General features: G+C 35.4%; 1 protein-coding gene and 1 non-coding gene across 2 annotated transcripts; both read left to right on the forward strand.

Moving 5' to 3' along the window:
- Positions 1 to 5740: 5740 nt before the first annotated feature.
- LOC133873777 (protein TRM32) lies at positions 5741 to 10098 on the forward strand. Its single transcript, XM_062311531.1, has 5 exons — positions 5741 to 5953; positions 6359 to 6550; positions 6956 to 7041; positions 7246 to 8929; positions 9506 to 10098. Exons 2-5 carry the CDS (start codon positions 6391 to 6393, stop codon positions 10018 to 10020), a joined length of 2445 nt encoding a protein of 814 aa, XP_062167515.1. The 5' UTR covers positions 5741 to 5953; positions 6359 to 6390; the 3' UTR covers positions 10021 to 10098.
- An 878-nt stretch (positions 10099 to 10976) lies between these two features.
- TRNAK-CUU (transfer RNA lysine (anticodon CUU)) lies at positions 10977 to 11049 on the forward strand. The gene has a single exon. It is a non-coding gene; the product is annotated as a tRNA-Lys (tRNA).
- Positions 11050 to 12914: the final 1865 nt, after the last annotated feature.

Raw genomic sequence — 12914 nt, forward strand, 5'->3', positions numbered from 1 at the left:
CAGAAACTTGAAGACTAAGCTACGTTGTAATAAACCACACTGATTAACATCTAACTAACTATAGTTAATACAACAACTAATTAACTACAGCTAATACAACATGTGATGAAAAACAATAGAGCATGTGCTCTCTAGGTGACAGCCTGGATATCACATTGTTGATCTGTGTGCTTCTTGCTACGACATTCTGCAGTGGACATGTTGCATGTAACTGGTTGTGTGAGATGTTGATATGAGGACCATGAGGTTACGTGCCAAATGCTGTTTGGTGTACGTCTCTGTAGAGAAGGTGGCGTTTCGGGAAGGAATCGGTACAGTAGCAGTCAAACGTGAAACACGTTGAACTACAGGGTGTCCCCTTACGAGTTGACGAGATGAGTCTGCGACAACCACGATAGCAGCACGTACATAAATATCACATTATTGTTTACTTGCTCATTTACTTTATCTCAAGTAAAGAGACAGAAACCAACGGAGCTCTGTCTCTTTTCCAGTAGTTGTATTCACTAATTCCTTTAAAATTCACTTTTAATTCATCTTGAAACTCAAATCATCAGGAACCTTATGGATTTGTGTCGATCATATCATTACTACTGTTATTGGATCTGGAATTTGTCTCTGGCATGGAGTACTTCACAGTTAGGATGGATAGGAGGGTCAGTTTCCTTGCTCTGTTTCGCAGTACATGCATGAAGGCATCGGATATGTTGCAATAGACAATTAATTCTGATAGATGACGCAAGTTCATTGGTGTTTATAAAAAATAATTCCGAGCAAGGGTCATCGCAAAATCCAAATTCGGCTCTGAGAGTTGAGAACGGTACAAGAAATGGTCCTCTGTTTGACATTCAAAAAACAGAGCATGATAACACCCTTCCTGCTCAGGTGATTGAAGCTGTCAATGGAGACCTTGAGCTTCTTCATAAGCCTGTTCACGACGGAAGTTCGGGTCCGGTCCGACGATGAACCCGGTCCTCAGCCGGGGAGGCTCCGGTTGAAGCCGTTGGAGCGGTCGAGGGCCTCGAGCATGACCTTCTTGAGAGCGAGTGCCACGTCGGCATCCATGCGAGAGCAGAGGTCCTTGACGGCTATGGGGTTGTGGAGGGTCTGGCTCTGCTCGTGCGCCCTACGGTGGGCGTGGTTGAGGCGGTCCAACTCCTCAGTTCATCCTTCGCGGAATCGGCGTCCTCGAAGAACTTGTCCAGGAGGACACTCGATGATGTGATGGCCCTCTATGAAACTCACCAATTTGTTTTTTAAGGCATGAAACTCACCGTTTTGAAGAGGGATAATTTTGGAAAGCTTGCCTTCAAGTGGTCATGTGAGCTGCACCTGACCTCTTTTTCGTCATTTTTGACAGACCAAGCCGACGGAAGATTTTAAGTGCCAAAGTTGGTTATATCAGGGGGTTATTTTCTAATTTTTAAACATTGGACGTCAAATTGCCAATGAGTAGATACATCAAGGGGTAAAGTGTCATTTTCCCTTATTTAATTAATCCATTCTCTATTTGAATATTCTTTTTTTTTTTTTTTTTTTCCTGTGTGGTATGTAGAATGTGCAAAACCCGCAATCCCCGCCCCGCCCCACAGCACCCGCCCCACCCCGCGCCCGCAGAGGACTGGGTTTTCAAATTTTTTTGCGGGTTAAGGTCTTAATTTAAGAAATTTATGCGGGGTGGGGCAGGTTGCGGATTTAACCTTTTAAAAAATGCGGGTCCCCACCCCGCCCCGCCCCACACCGTACAAAGGAGGAAAAAAAAAAAAAAGGGTCCACTAGCTCATTTCATTGTGTGAGAAATACAATTTATAGTTCAATTTCATGGGATGTTAAAGTATACACATTTTTATTGTATTGTTATTTGAAATAATCTTTTCATTACTTCTGGAAAAGACAAGAAAATTGATTACATGGAATAGTGAAATATTATAACTTTTTATTCTTTACATTTATTCAATTATGCTTTGTTGATGGGAAAAAATAGAAATCATGTTTCTTAGAATTTTATCTTATAATTAATAGGGCTTTTAGTTTAAAAGACTAATTCCATGGAAAATGTTCTTGAATGAAAATATGAATTTAATTTTCTATTTAAAAAACCAGTATTTTTTTGAATTTTTATTTTTTTACAAAATAAAATCAAAATTACGTAAATGCCACTCAAAATACCCGCCCCGCGCGAACCCGCCCCGCAGTGATCCACCCCGCACGGTTAGTCTTTATCAAGTACGGTTTACGGGTTAAAAATTTCTAACCCACAAAAGTGCGGGGCGGGCCCAAAAAAGGCAGAAACCCGGCCCGCCCCGCCATGCACACCCCTAGTGGTATGCATTGCGAATTTTTTATCTCTACACTAGTTTGACCAGGTTCTTATAAAAATTATTCTTTATTTTAATTTAAATTTTTTTTTTTTTTTTTTTTGGTGTGCCATGTAGTACATAGTACTTATTTCTGCAGTGCAGTACTTGTTTATTATCACATAAGATGTAGCCATGTACACTTTATATAGGCAAGTAATATTTTTATAAATATATTTTGTATACAGTATACACCTCTCATCGGTATTATTAATCCTAAATTAAAAATAATAGGCATGACGTTGAATGTGATATTAACAATGTATATTAGAGACATGAATAGAAGTCAAGAGATATGCATATATAAAAAGTATGCAAATAGTTAATAATATGCCTTAGATAATAGCTAGGTTGATCAATTCATATGTTAGAGCATTAGTAGCAGATGCCCTATAAGTAGTTCTATTTCTTAAAATAGGAAAAATTTAAAAAAAGTCACAAAAAATCAAGCCACAACAGTTACCCTATTTTAGGGGACTACCCTTGGGAAGCTACAGTGCTTCCCAATCATATATTTTAATAATAATAATAAAAAAAAAAGCTCTTTCTCTCCTCTCTCCTTCACGTTCCAATCAGTAATCACTTTCTCATCTTCCACTCATATTTCTTCCGATGCAACTCATCTTCCTCGCTCAGATGGTCATCGTCGAGGTCGTCGAGCTTTGCAGAGAGAGTGCCAGTAGAGGAGAGACTGGAGGAGCTGGGATCGGCGGAAGTGGCGGTGGAGTCTGGCTCGATCGAAGAGGTGTGGTTGAGGAGGATGTTGCAGAATTCGTCCTCAAAGCACTAGTAGCTGTTACCCTATATTGGTTCCCTTCCCTATATTTAGGAAAAATTTTATAAAAAAATCAAAAAACCTTTCACAGCAGATTCCCTATATTTAGATGAGGGGGTTGGGAATGAATAGTAATTCCCTATGTATACATGTCTACTACTCCTTCCCTATGTATTATTTTAATATAAAAGAAGTATAATTAATTGATATAGGAAAGAGAGAGAAAGTAGGAAAGAGAGAAAAAGAATAAAATAAGAGTAAAGAAAATAATATTTAATTGATAAAGGGAAAGGTAAGGGAATCTATTGTGGGATATTTTTTTATAGGGAAGGAAAAAGTAGTTTTGTTCCATAAATATAGGGAAAATGGTTGGGAATCTGCTGCTAGTGCTCTCAGGCCGAGCCAAGGTGATCCAGATGGTCGAGTTGGCCCTGTTGCCGCTCTGCTGCTCGTCGCCGGAGAGAGACGCCGATGACAATGACTATTGGATTTCATCCACGGCCTGCACTGCGATCGACGACAGTGACTATTGGATTTCATCCATTTTATGCTTTTGGATTTAGAAGGAAAAACGGAAGATACAGGTTCTATGGAGTGCGCCGGAGATTCGGAGAAGACGAGAGAGTAAGAGAAGAAAATAAATGAATAAAAAAAATAAAATAAAATAAAATAAGAGTAAAAAAATAATATTTAATTGATATAGAGAAAATGAAAGGAATCTATTGTGGGGTGTTTTTTTATAGGGAATCAAAAAGTTGTTTGGTTGGGTGTCTGCTACTAGTGCTCTTAGGCACAATGACGCACAGTGATATAGCCAGAATTTTGGTTCAAAATGGACAACATTAAAAGATAGAATTAAAAAAAAATGATTAAAAATATTAAATTATAAATAAATAAAATCAACAAAATTGCAATTATAAATTTCATACAAGATTAAAGGATATACCTGTAAATTTGCTAAATCTACCTCGGTGTCAACTCGTTTAAGATTTAATTGGGGCTCAACAGAATCATTACTCTCCATAATTTCAAATAACTACAATAACAGATTTCATACCAATTAAAACATTTAAAAAAATTAGGGTTAAATACATATTTGCCCCATGTGCTTTACGACCTTTATTTTTTGCCCCCTCAGTTTTACTTTTTATCAAATTTGGTACCTGTGGTATATGAAAAGATGGAAATGGTACCTCCGTCTGACTTCCCGTCCAAAACTAACGTCTACCCACGTCATTGGGTACCTAAAAATTTGAAGCCCAGAACCCAATTCTTTACACATCGTTTCCAACAACATCCAGACAACAACATGACAGAAAATGCCGTGGGTGGACGTTAGTTTTGGACGGAAAATCAGACGAAGGTACCATTTCCGTCTTTTCATATACCACAGGTACCAAAATTGATAAAAAGTGAAACTGAGGGGGCAAAAAATAAAGGTCGTAAAGCACAGGGGGCAAATATGTATTTAACCCAAAAAATTAATATATTTATCAACACAGTAATTTTTTTTTAAAAAAAAAATCTAAATATAAAAGTTTGTGTAGATAATTTTACCATGTACTTCATAGTAAATTGAAAAATAAATCAACAGAAAGATTTAATTACATGTGTAGTATTTCTCTTTATATATATAAAGCTCCAAAGCATCACCTCTGAAGCATCTACAGTTTCTTGACAGCCTCCCCCCACATGAACGTACAAAATTAATTGGGTTGTGGTTGTGGATAAAAATCAGGAACGTATTAGAATTGACATTGTTGTAAGGGACTATGAATGCGTTGTCTTAGCGGCATGTAGTACTACTATAAATGTGGTAACTGATCCAATTGTGGCTGTGGTTGAAGCTTTGCCTGCTTTACACACCGTGGAGTTAAGTAGAGGGATGAGCTTTAATGCCATTATTTTGGAGGGGATGCCCTATAGATTGTAACGGCGATTAATGCAGAGGGTAATAATTGGAGTAAATTTAGACATATAGTTGATGGAATCAAAAACGAATTGCTCTAGTTGAGATCGTGGAGCGTTGAACGTGTCAAGAGGAGTATAAATTCGGTTGTTCATACCATAACTCGAGAAACTATTTTGTGTGTCATAAATAGGGTTTGGGTTGAAGAAACTCTAAATTGTATATGTGGTATTGTAGGTAGGGAGTTTTATGTCCCTAATTGATTTGATGAATTTTCAATAAAAGTTCTGACTTTAGTTAAAACATAAATAAATAAATAAAAGAGATCTCTATAATGCTTTAAGAGTACAAATTTTCACTGTTGGAATGAACTCTCGAAGTCTTTTTTTATTTATTTATTTTTATTTTTTTAATGAAAAACATTAATAGACCAATATCTTTGTAATTTAAAAATAACACATCCCTATCTAAAAATAATTAAATATATATTGTCAAGCTCCAATACAATACTCAAAAAATAATAATAATAATAATAATAATAATATAATTTGAAGAATAAAGAGAGACACAGGATAGACAGTTAAGTTGGTTAAAAGGGCAACCCAAGACCATTGGACCATTTCATAATTATAAATTTAATTTTGAATATATATTTAAAAATTTTAATTGACGTTGCACCCGTAACTGTTATATCGTTAAATCATGTCGAAGAAAAGGAGAGTAGAAGCCATTAAAGCTTCCGAGAAGCTTGGGCGATATATGGAATGCTCTCCTGCTTAGGCGTCTTTTCAGACCAATCTCTGTATTCTGATCCAACAAACAAAACCAAAACTAGCTTCTTCTTTGGTTTCTAGCCATGGCTTTGGACATGCGCAATCACTTTCGTTGTGCCACTCGATTCTCCTCCCACAGGTATAATGTTCTTTCTCTATGCGTGATCTTTTGTTTCTTTTTTCCTGTAATTTTTCGCTCTTCGTTGGTTTTAGTGATCAATATTTAAAGAAATTTAAACAACTAGAACGAAAAAAAGAAAGAAAGAATGGGGTTTGCTCAGATTTTACTCCAACTGTTCGCTGTATTTTTCCAGAGAATTTCAGGGTCCATAATAATTTTCCTACCTTTTGTTTCTTCAACTAAACATAGAAATTCATCAAATAAAAATGCTTAAAATGGTCTTCCTTCCCTTTTGTTCCCATTCATTTCTATAGCTAAATCTTCAAGTTGAACTGATCCATTTATATGTTTCTCCCTGCTATGGTTCGGACCCTAAAATCTTTTGCTGGCTAATGCATAATTTTTCTTTTTCTTGTCAAACAGAAAATAAAATTAAGAGGTGACTTTTGTTAGCAATGGGAAAGCACTTTCGAGACAAACACTGCTCCTTTCTTTCGGAGAGTAGTCATCCTGGATGTACGTGGAATATACTTCATGTCATCAAGTATCATCACTGGCGTTATGGTAAGAGAAGATATTCAAACAAAAAGTGTGCAGGTGGTAGCCATGTCGCTGGTAAGCAACTTTTTTTTTTTTTTTTTTTATATGAAAAATTCTCTTGCTCTAGCAAGGCATGCTAATTTGGCTTCTATTATATTTATATTTGATCCTTCAATGATATTATTAAGTCTTCCATTTAATTATGCCTTAGATGTCATGTACGAATATTCTTGCATCATCTGAAATATTTAATTGAAATGTGGTAAATTATTTATGACCCCAAAATTTTTAACTTTAGAAAATGATAAATTTAATCATTTCAATGCCGCGACATGATTTCTAAAGTAATTGGATGAATTTTGGTGAGCACAATGTCCTAGGTGGAATTAGCACTCAGTGCAGGACCTCTTTGACGATAACTGATAAGTAGATTAATTTCCCGAGTTATATATGTTAATAACCTTTTTTCTGCTTCTGTAGGAGTTGGATATCCAGTGAATGATACAAATGCCTTCAGTGATGATAAAATGCAAGAACAGAATTGTGCTGAGATGGACTACTGTATTGTAAGTTGACGCAAAAGGATTTTTGTTATTGCATGCATTTGTAGTTTGCCCTAAAGCAATGTTTATATCTGAACCACCTATAACATTAAAAAAATGGCAAGTTTTGGTTCTCTTTGGTCCTGATAGATAGGAAAATGAATTTCTAGTTCGCCTCTCAATAAAATATAATTTAGTGAAGTTAATGTCTGATTTGAAATGCATCAGATTGGAGAAAAGACGACGCAGTACTCCACTCCAGCACCTAAAAATTCTGTTAGAGCCCGAATAAAAGCAATGATTTCTGAAGAAATGTCCAAAAAGAAGGGCAAACATCACCGAAGTTCAAGCTGTCCTGTTCGATCACAGGTAGTTCGAAGGAATTCCATTCATCATTTGGAACCTTCAGATTCGGCTCCCCTTGCTGATTTTGTATTAGACAATAGAAGTCCTACAAGTGTTCACCAAAAGCATGAAGACTCTCCCGTTATCAGCACATCGGACTCACTGCCTCTGGAATGCTGTGAGGATCCAGTTACCAGCGACAAAAGTCATGAAGAGTGTGAGTATCAGAAGGAACCAACAGAGAACCACACACTTGTTGAGGAAAAGTTGGACAACACAAAGCAAGATATGTCGGAGCAGAAGCTGACACATACAAAGGAACTCACTAGAGATGCTTCACTCCATACAAAGGAGCTTCTGAATCCTCTTGACATAATCAATGTAAACAAGAATTTATTATTAGAAATGGGACTAAGTAAGTCTGGATCATTCCCTTTACCTGGCTCGTTAATAAGAAGAGGTTCTGGGCCTAGCAAACTGAAACACATGCAGGAGGGGATTGGGTTTCATGCAAAAGAAAAAGGAAAGATCCAATTTGGTAGTCAATCGCATAAGTCAGTTGAGTTCAGATACTCGGGAGATTTTGCTAACCAGTCAATGCCATCAAAAGCAGTGAATGAACTAGATGGAATTCTAAAATCAAACCAGAAAACAGCTGACATGCATGAGAATCAAATGGCTATCAAGCGTTTCAAGGATCTTAAACAGAAGATAAGGCATGTGATTAAGGAAAGCAGAAAAGAGAGGCATCGGATTACTATGGATGCTATCCTTCACAAAATTCCTCATGGCCAGGGGTTTTCTAATGAAGGAAAGAAAGAGATTTTCAATCAATTGAAGGACTCTGCAATAAATAGACAAGGCAAAGCTAGTCCTGGAATTAGTTATGAGATTGATCATTCTATTGCTCGAATGCGCCACATGAGAAGAACATCATCTCTCAACGAGTCGCTGGACAGATATTGTCAGCTGTACGAGACTAGTTTCAACAGAGAAGCCAAACACAGAACCTCTGGGAGATCAAAAACAGAAGAGGCATCTTTGCCTTCAGGAAGTGCTCCAAAATCCCTGACAAGGGTTCACTCTTTACCTGAACTCAAATCTTATATCTATCAGAGTGAAGATTCTTCTGATGTTTTTTCTTCAGGAATGATTACTAGGACTGTTGTGGATGGCTCTGTAAGCAAAGGAATCAATTTTGATGAACAGGAAAATCTAGAGCTTTCTCAAGATTCAGAAAATCGGTTGCAGTTAGATATTCTTGTAGAAAGTAAAGTTCAAGAAAACTTGCTTGAAGTTGGTGAAACTAATTTGGTTTTGGGAGATGAGGTTGGATCAACATCAGCAATTGCAAACAATGAGACAAATGCTCAGGGGGGTTTAATTGCTGACGATTTTGGAAACTTGAAAGCAAGGGAAATCACTTCTCAAAATGAGGACATTGAGGAGGATGTTGGTCCCTCAAAGGAACCCACTGCTGAATTGGAAGAACTCATTCCAGTTTCTCTGACTGAATCCAATTCTCTAAAGGACACAGCCAGCCCTGAACAGTTTTCCATAGCAGAAGGTATTCCCTTCAATCGATTTTCGTTACATTGTGTTACATCATCCCAATTCAAGCTTGTATGTTCTCTTTCTAGCTAAGTCGGTACCAAGTGCGTGTAATCTCTCTCTCTCTCTCTCTCTCTCTCTCTCAAATTTGCAATTTAGATTGGTGAGGTATACAGGAGGATAGCATTATTTTCATATTTGAAGTGGATTATTGTTTTAACATCTTAAATTATATAGAAAAGCATAAGTTGGGTCAGTATTTCAAGATTATTTCCTTTTTTACTACGTACATTTTGATTATCTTATCATGTTATAGAGCAAAGGTCTTGCCTTTGGGCTGAAAGATTCAAGACTTTGAATACTTGGTGCTGCCAAAATATTTTCAAAGATATAAGTTACTGATTTATGGGTTTGATAGTCTATTAGTCTTCAAACTTTAGCTTTCAAAACATCTCCTTTCGATTTGCATATATGGAAGTACAGTTTAGATTCAATCATATTGCTAATAAGAATCCAGTCCCTGCAAACTGGGTTATAAAAAAAAAAAAAAAAAATCACCTTTCCCTTCACCAACTTGTGTGCAACTTTCCAGGTTATGAAATCCTGCATTTTCAAGTGGATGCAAAAGAGAGAGCTGAATTTGATTACGTGAGAGATGTCCTGGAGCTATCTGAGTTCAGTGGGAATGAGTCCCTCGGAACATGGCATTCTGATGAGCAGCCTGTTGATCCTTTGGTTTATGAGGAAGTGGAGGACTGCTGGGGAAATGAAGAAGGTGATAATTGCAGTCACTTGCTTTTGTTTGATCTAATCAATGAGGTCCTGATGGAGATATACGGGAGGTCATGCAGCTACTGCCCCATTCCCTTGTCTTCCCTTTCCCACATCCGCCCATTGCCAGTAGGACATCATGTTCTCAAGGAAGCGTGGGCACTTGTAAGCTGGTACATGAGCTTAAGAGCTAAGGCTAACCAGTCCGAGGATTATGCTGTGAGCAAAGATTTAGCAAAGAGCGATGGGTGGATGAATCTCCAATTCGAAACTGAGTGTGTGGGGCTGGAGCTGGATGACTTGATTTTTGACGATCTTTTGGAGGAAGTTTTCTAGATCGAGAAATGATTCTTGTTACAATTATTGCACATCTTTTTTCTAAATTAACTATTGAATTTGGAAGATTCACAAGAACTTACATGTGGGTCCTACAGATCCAATGGTTGCTTTAAAAAAGAGATGTACAAAAAATGTACATATAACATGTCTTTTCTTGACATGATAAGCTTATGCCTGGAGCAAGTCACTCAGACTTCATAAAAATAATTTCTTTTACAAATGAGAGGAAAAAAAAAAAAAAATACAAAAGATTTTCTTTTACAAAATTTTGTTTAGGAAGCTTCAGGTGTTTGGTTTTGTTTAAAGAAACTTTAATTATTGATGTCAACTTGCAATATATATATATAAGGGTTCAATAATTCCCTTGCTTTAATTATTGTAAGGGTTCAATACTTCACCTATGCTGTGTATAATCCTTTTTATTTTGTTAATAGGGTTGAGATATTCTTCTTTTTTTATTGGTGGTGTTAAATCTACATTCGTTTACTCTAAAAAGTTCTTCAGTGTGATTTTCTTGCACAAGTTTGGGAAAATAGTGTGAACTTGTTATCATGCCTACGTATCTTTTCATTTCAGGTCTAGATTAATGATGAAACAAAAAGACCCCAATAGTTTTAGAGAAATGATTCTTCACCACCTAAATATACAACTTTTTACCACCTTGTCTATGTGGTAAGGTGGTTTCTATTTTATTTTATTTTTTAAAAATAAAAAAACTCTAAAGTTAGTAGGAGACCACATTGCCACATAGATAAGGTGATAAAAAATTGTATATTTAGGTGGTGGTGAAAAATTGTATATTTGATTTGATTTCATGGGTTTAAAATCAAATCTAAACCCTTAGATAACTAATACATCGCGTTACGACTTACGAGGACGTGTTAATCTTCTCCTTTCGTGGGGCTTTGAGAGTAAAGAATTTTATTAAAATCTTCATTCCAACGGTTATCAAAGCCCGTCTAGCTCAGTTGGTAGAGCGCAAGGCTCTTAACCTTGTGGTCGTGGGTTCGAGCCCCACGGTGGGCGTCAAAGCTTTTTGGGCAACGTTATTTTTGCCTGATTTCAAATATTAATTTGATAGAAAAATTGAGAGAAGTCTTACAGCATCGAAATTGACAGAAAACTCGGATTTTAAAATTAATGTATTAAAATAGAAATGATAGGAGTGTTTGATATGATTTTAGATCCTTTCAAGACTCTTTTGATCATTGGGAATTCGGGAAAAAGCAAAGGCTGTGAGTGCATCATCATCATTCATGCATGTGCTTTCTTCCCCACATGCACCTTTTGGGCCATGTCAGAAGGGAATCCACATCCACGCAGCAAACGGACCAAGTTCATTTAAGGCCCACCACGATATTAGCCCTTTTTCAGCCGAATAATGATTCAATGCCATTTAAATATACAACTTTTCACCACTTTGTCTATGTGGCAAGGTGGTTCCCTACTATTTTTTGAGTTTTTTTATTTTTTAAAAATAAATTAAAGTGGAGGACCACCTTGCCACATAAACAAGGTAGTAAAAAGTTGTATATTTAGGTGGTAGTGAATCATTACTCTTTTCAGCCTTCAGCTGATAGGTCTTTTCAAACAGTAAAAGAAACAACAAGTTTTTTATTAATGAAAAAAAAAATAAAAAATAAAAAAAAAATACTTTTTTCTTTTGGTTTGGCCAGTGAATAAAAAAGGAATAAAAAAAAAAATTCCTTATATTCAGAGAAATAAATAGATTATAACAAAACTGTTGTGAGTGCTATTTGAGAAAGAAAAAAGACTAGCATGAAGGAACCAAATTAAAAATTAGATTAATATTGTAATGAATCATTTGTGTGTTCAATAGAATTTGAATTATTTAATAACGAAAGTGGAGAAGACCGTGGCCCCCACTAAGTATGAAAAATCCTTATTTGTACCTCCTGGACTTTGACAAAAATGAATTTGTCAGAGGTGCAGAAAAAAAAAAAAAAAATACAAGAAATCTCTTATAATTTTTTCGACGATTTAAATTTAATTTTATGTATTTTTTTTATAAAAATAAAAATAAAAAAAATAAATCAGATTTAAAATAAAAATAAAAATCAACAATCAAAAGAGACAAAAGTACAATGATATGAGGTTGCAAGAGAATCAAAGATGGGAGCCATCCTTTGTTACTGACAAGTGATTGAATTAAATTCCCACATATATCACTATATCCTGTCGAGTGAAATCTGCGTTTCACTCAAATCAAACATAAAGTATGGGCTCCACTATTTGTAGTTGATGGAATGTTTGACAGCTTGTAATTGCTTTAATAGGCACTTAATTGTTTTTTTAACATTTTTTTATTCGGCTATGCTGCCTTTATTCACTAGAATACCCTTCTTACCATTCGAAAATGTACAAAACCTATATAATATATGGTATGTTCGGCAAATGAGTGCAGAGGACAGAATAGTCAGAAAATAATTTTTGAGTTAATAAAAAGTGATAAATATGATATAAAGTAAAATAAATTTAAATAAAAAAGTGAAAAAAAGTTATATTGTAATGAATCTTTTTATTTAAATATTATTAATATGATATATAATATTAAAAAATTTAAATATTTTGATGTTGATTATTTTTTAAAAGTATAAAAATAAAATTAAAAATTTTTATGTTGCGTGTCAATCAAGGCTATATAGTAGATATTACTTTAGAGTGAATAGACACTTCATATCTCTTTGACAGTCGAGATGGGACAGCTTGTGATAGATCTGATGGGCTCTCATGGTAGAGCTATCCATTTTAAAATGAATTAAATTTTCTTTTAAATCGGCTTAAATCTTTCACTTTTTATTAAACTTACGTTCTTCATTTCGACGTGCATTTTTTTATTTTTTTATTTTTTAAAAAAAAAATAAAAATAT

The sequence above is a fragment of the Alnus glutinosa genome, chromosome 7 (assembly GCF_958979055.1).
Source record: "Alnus glutinosa chromosome 7, dhAlnGlut1.1, whole genome shotgun sequence".
NCBI classification, from domain to species: domain Eukaryota; kingdom Viridiplantae; phylum Streptophyta; class Magnoliopsida; order Fagales; family Betulaceae; genus Alnus; species Alnus glutinosa.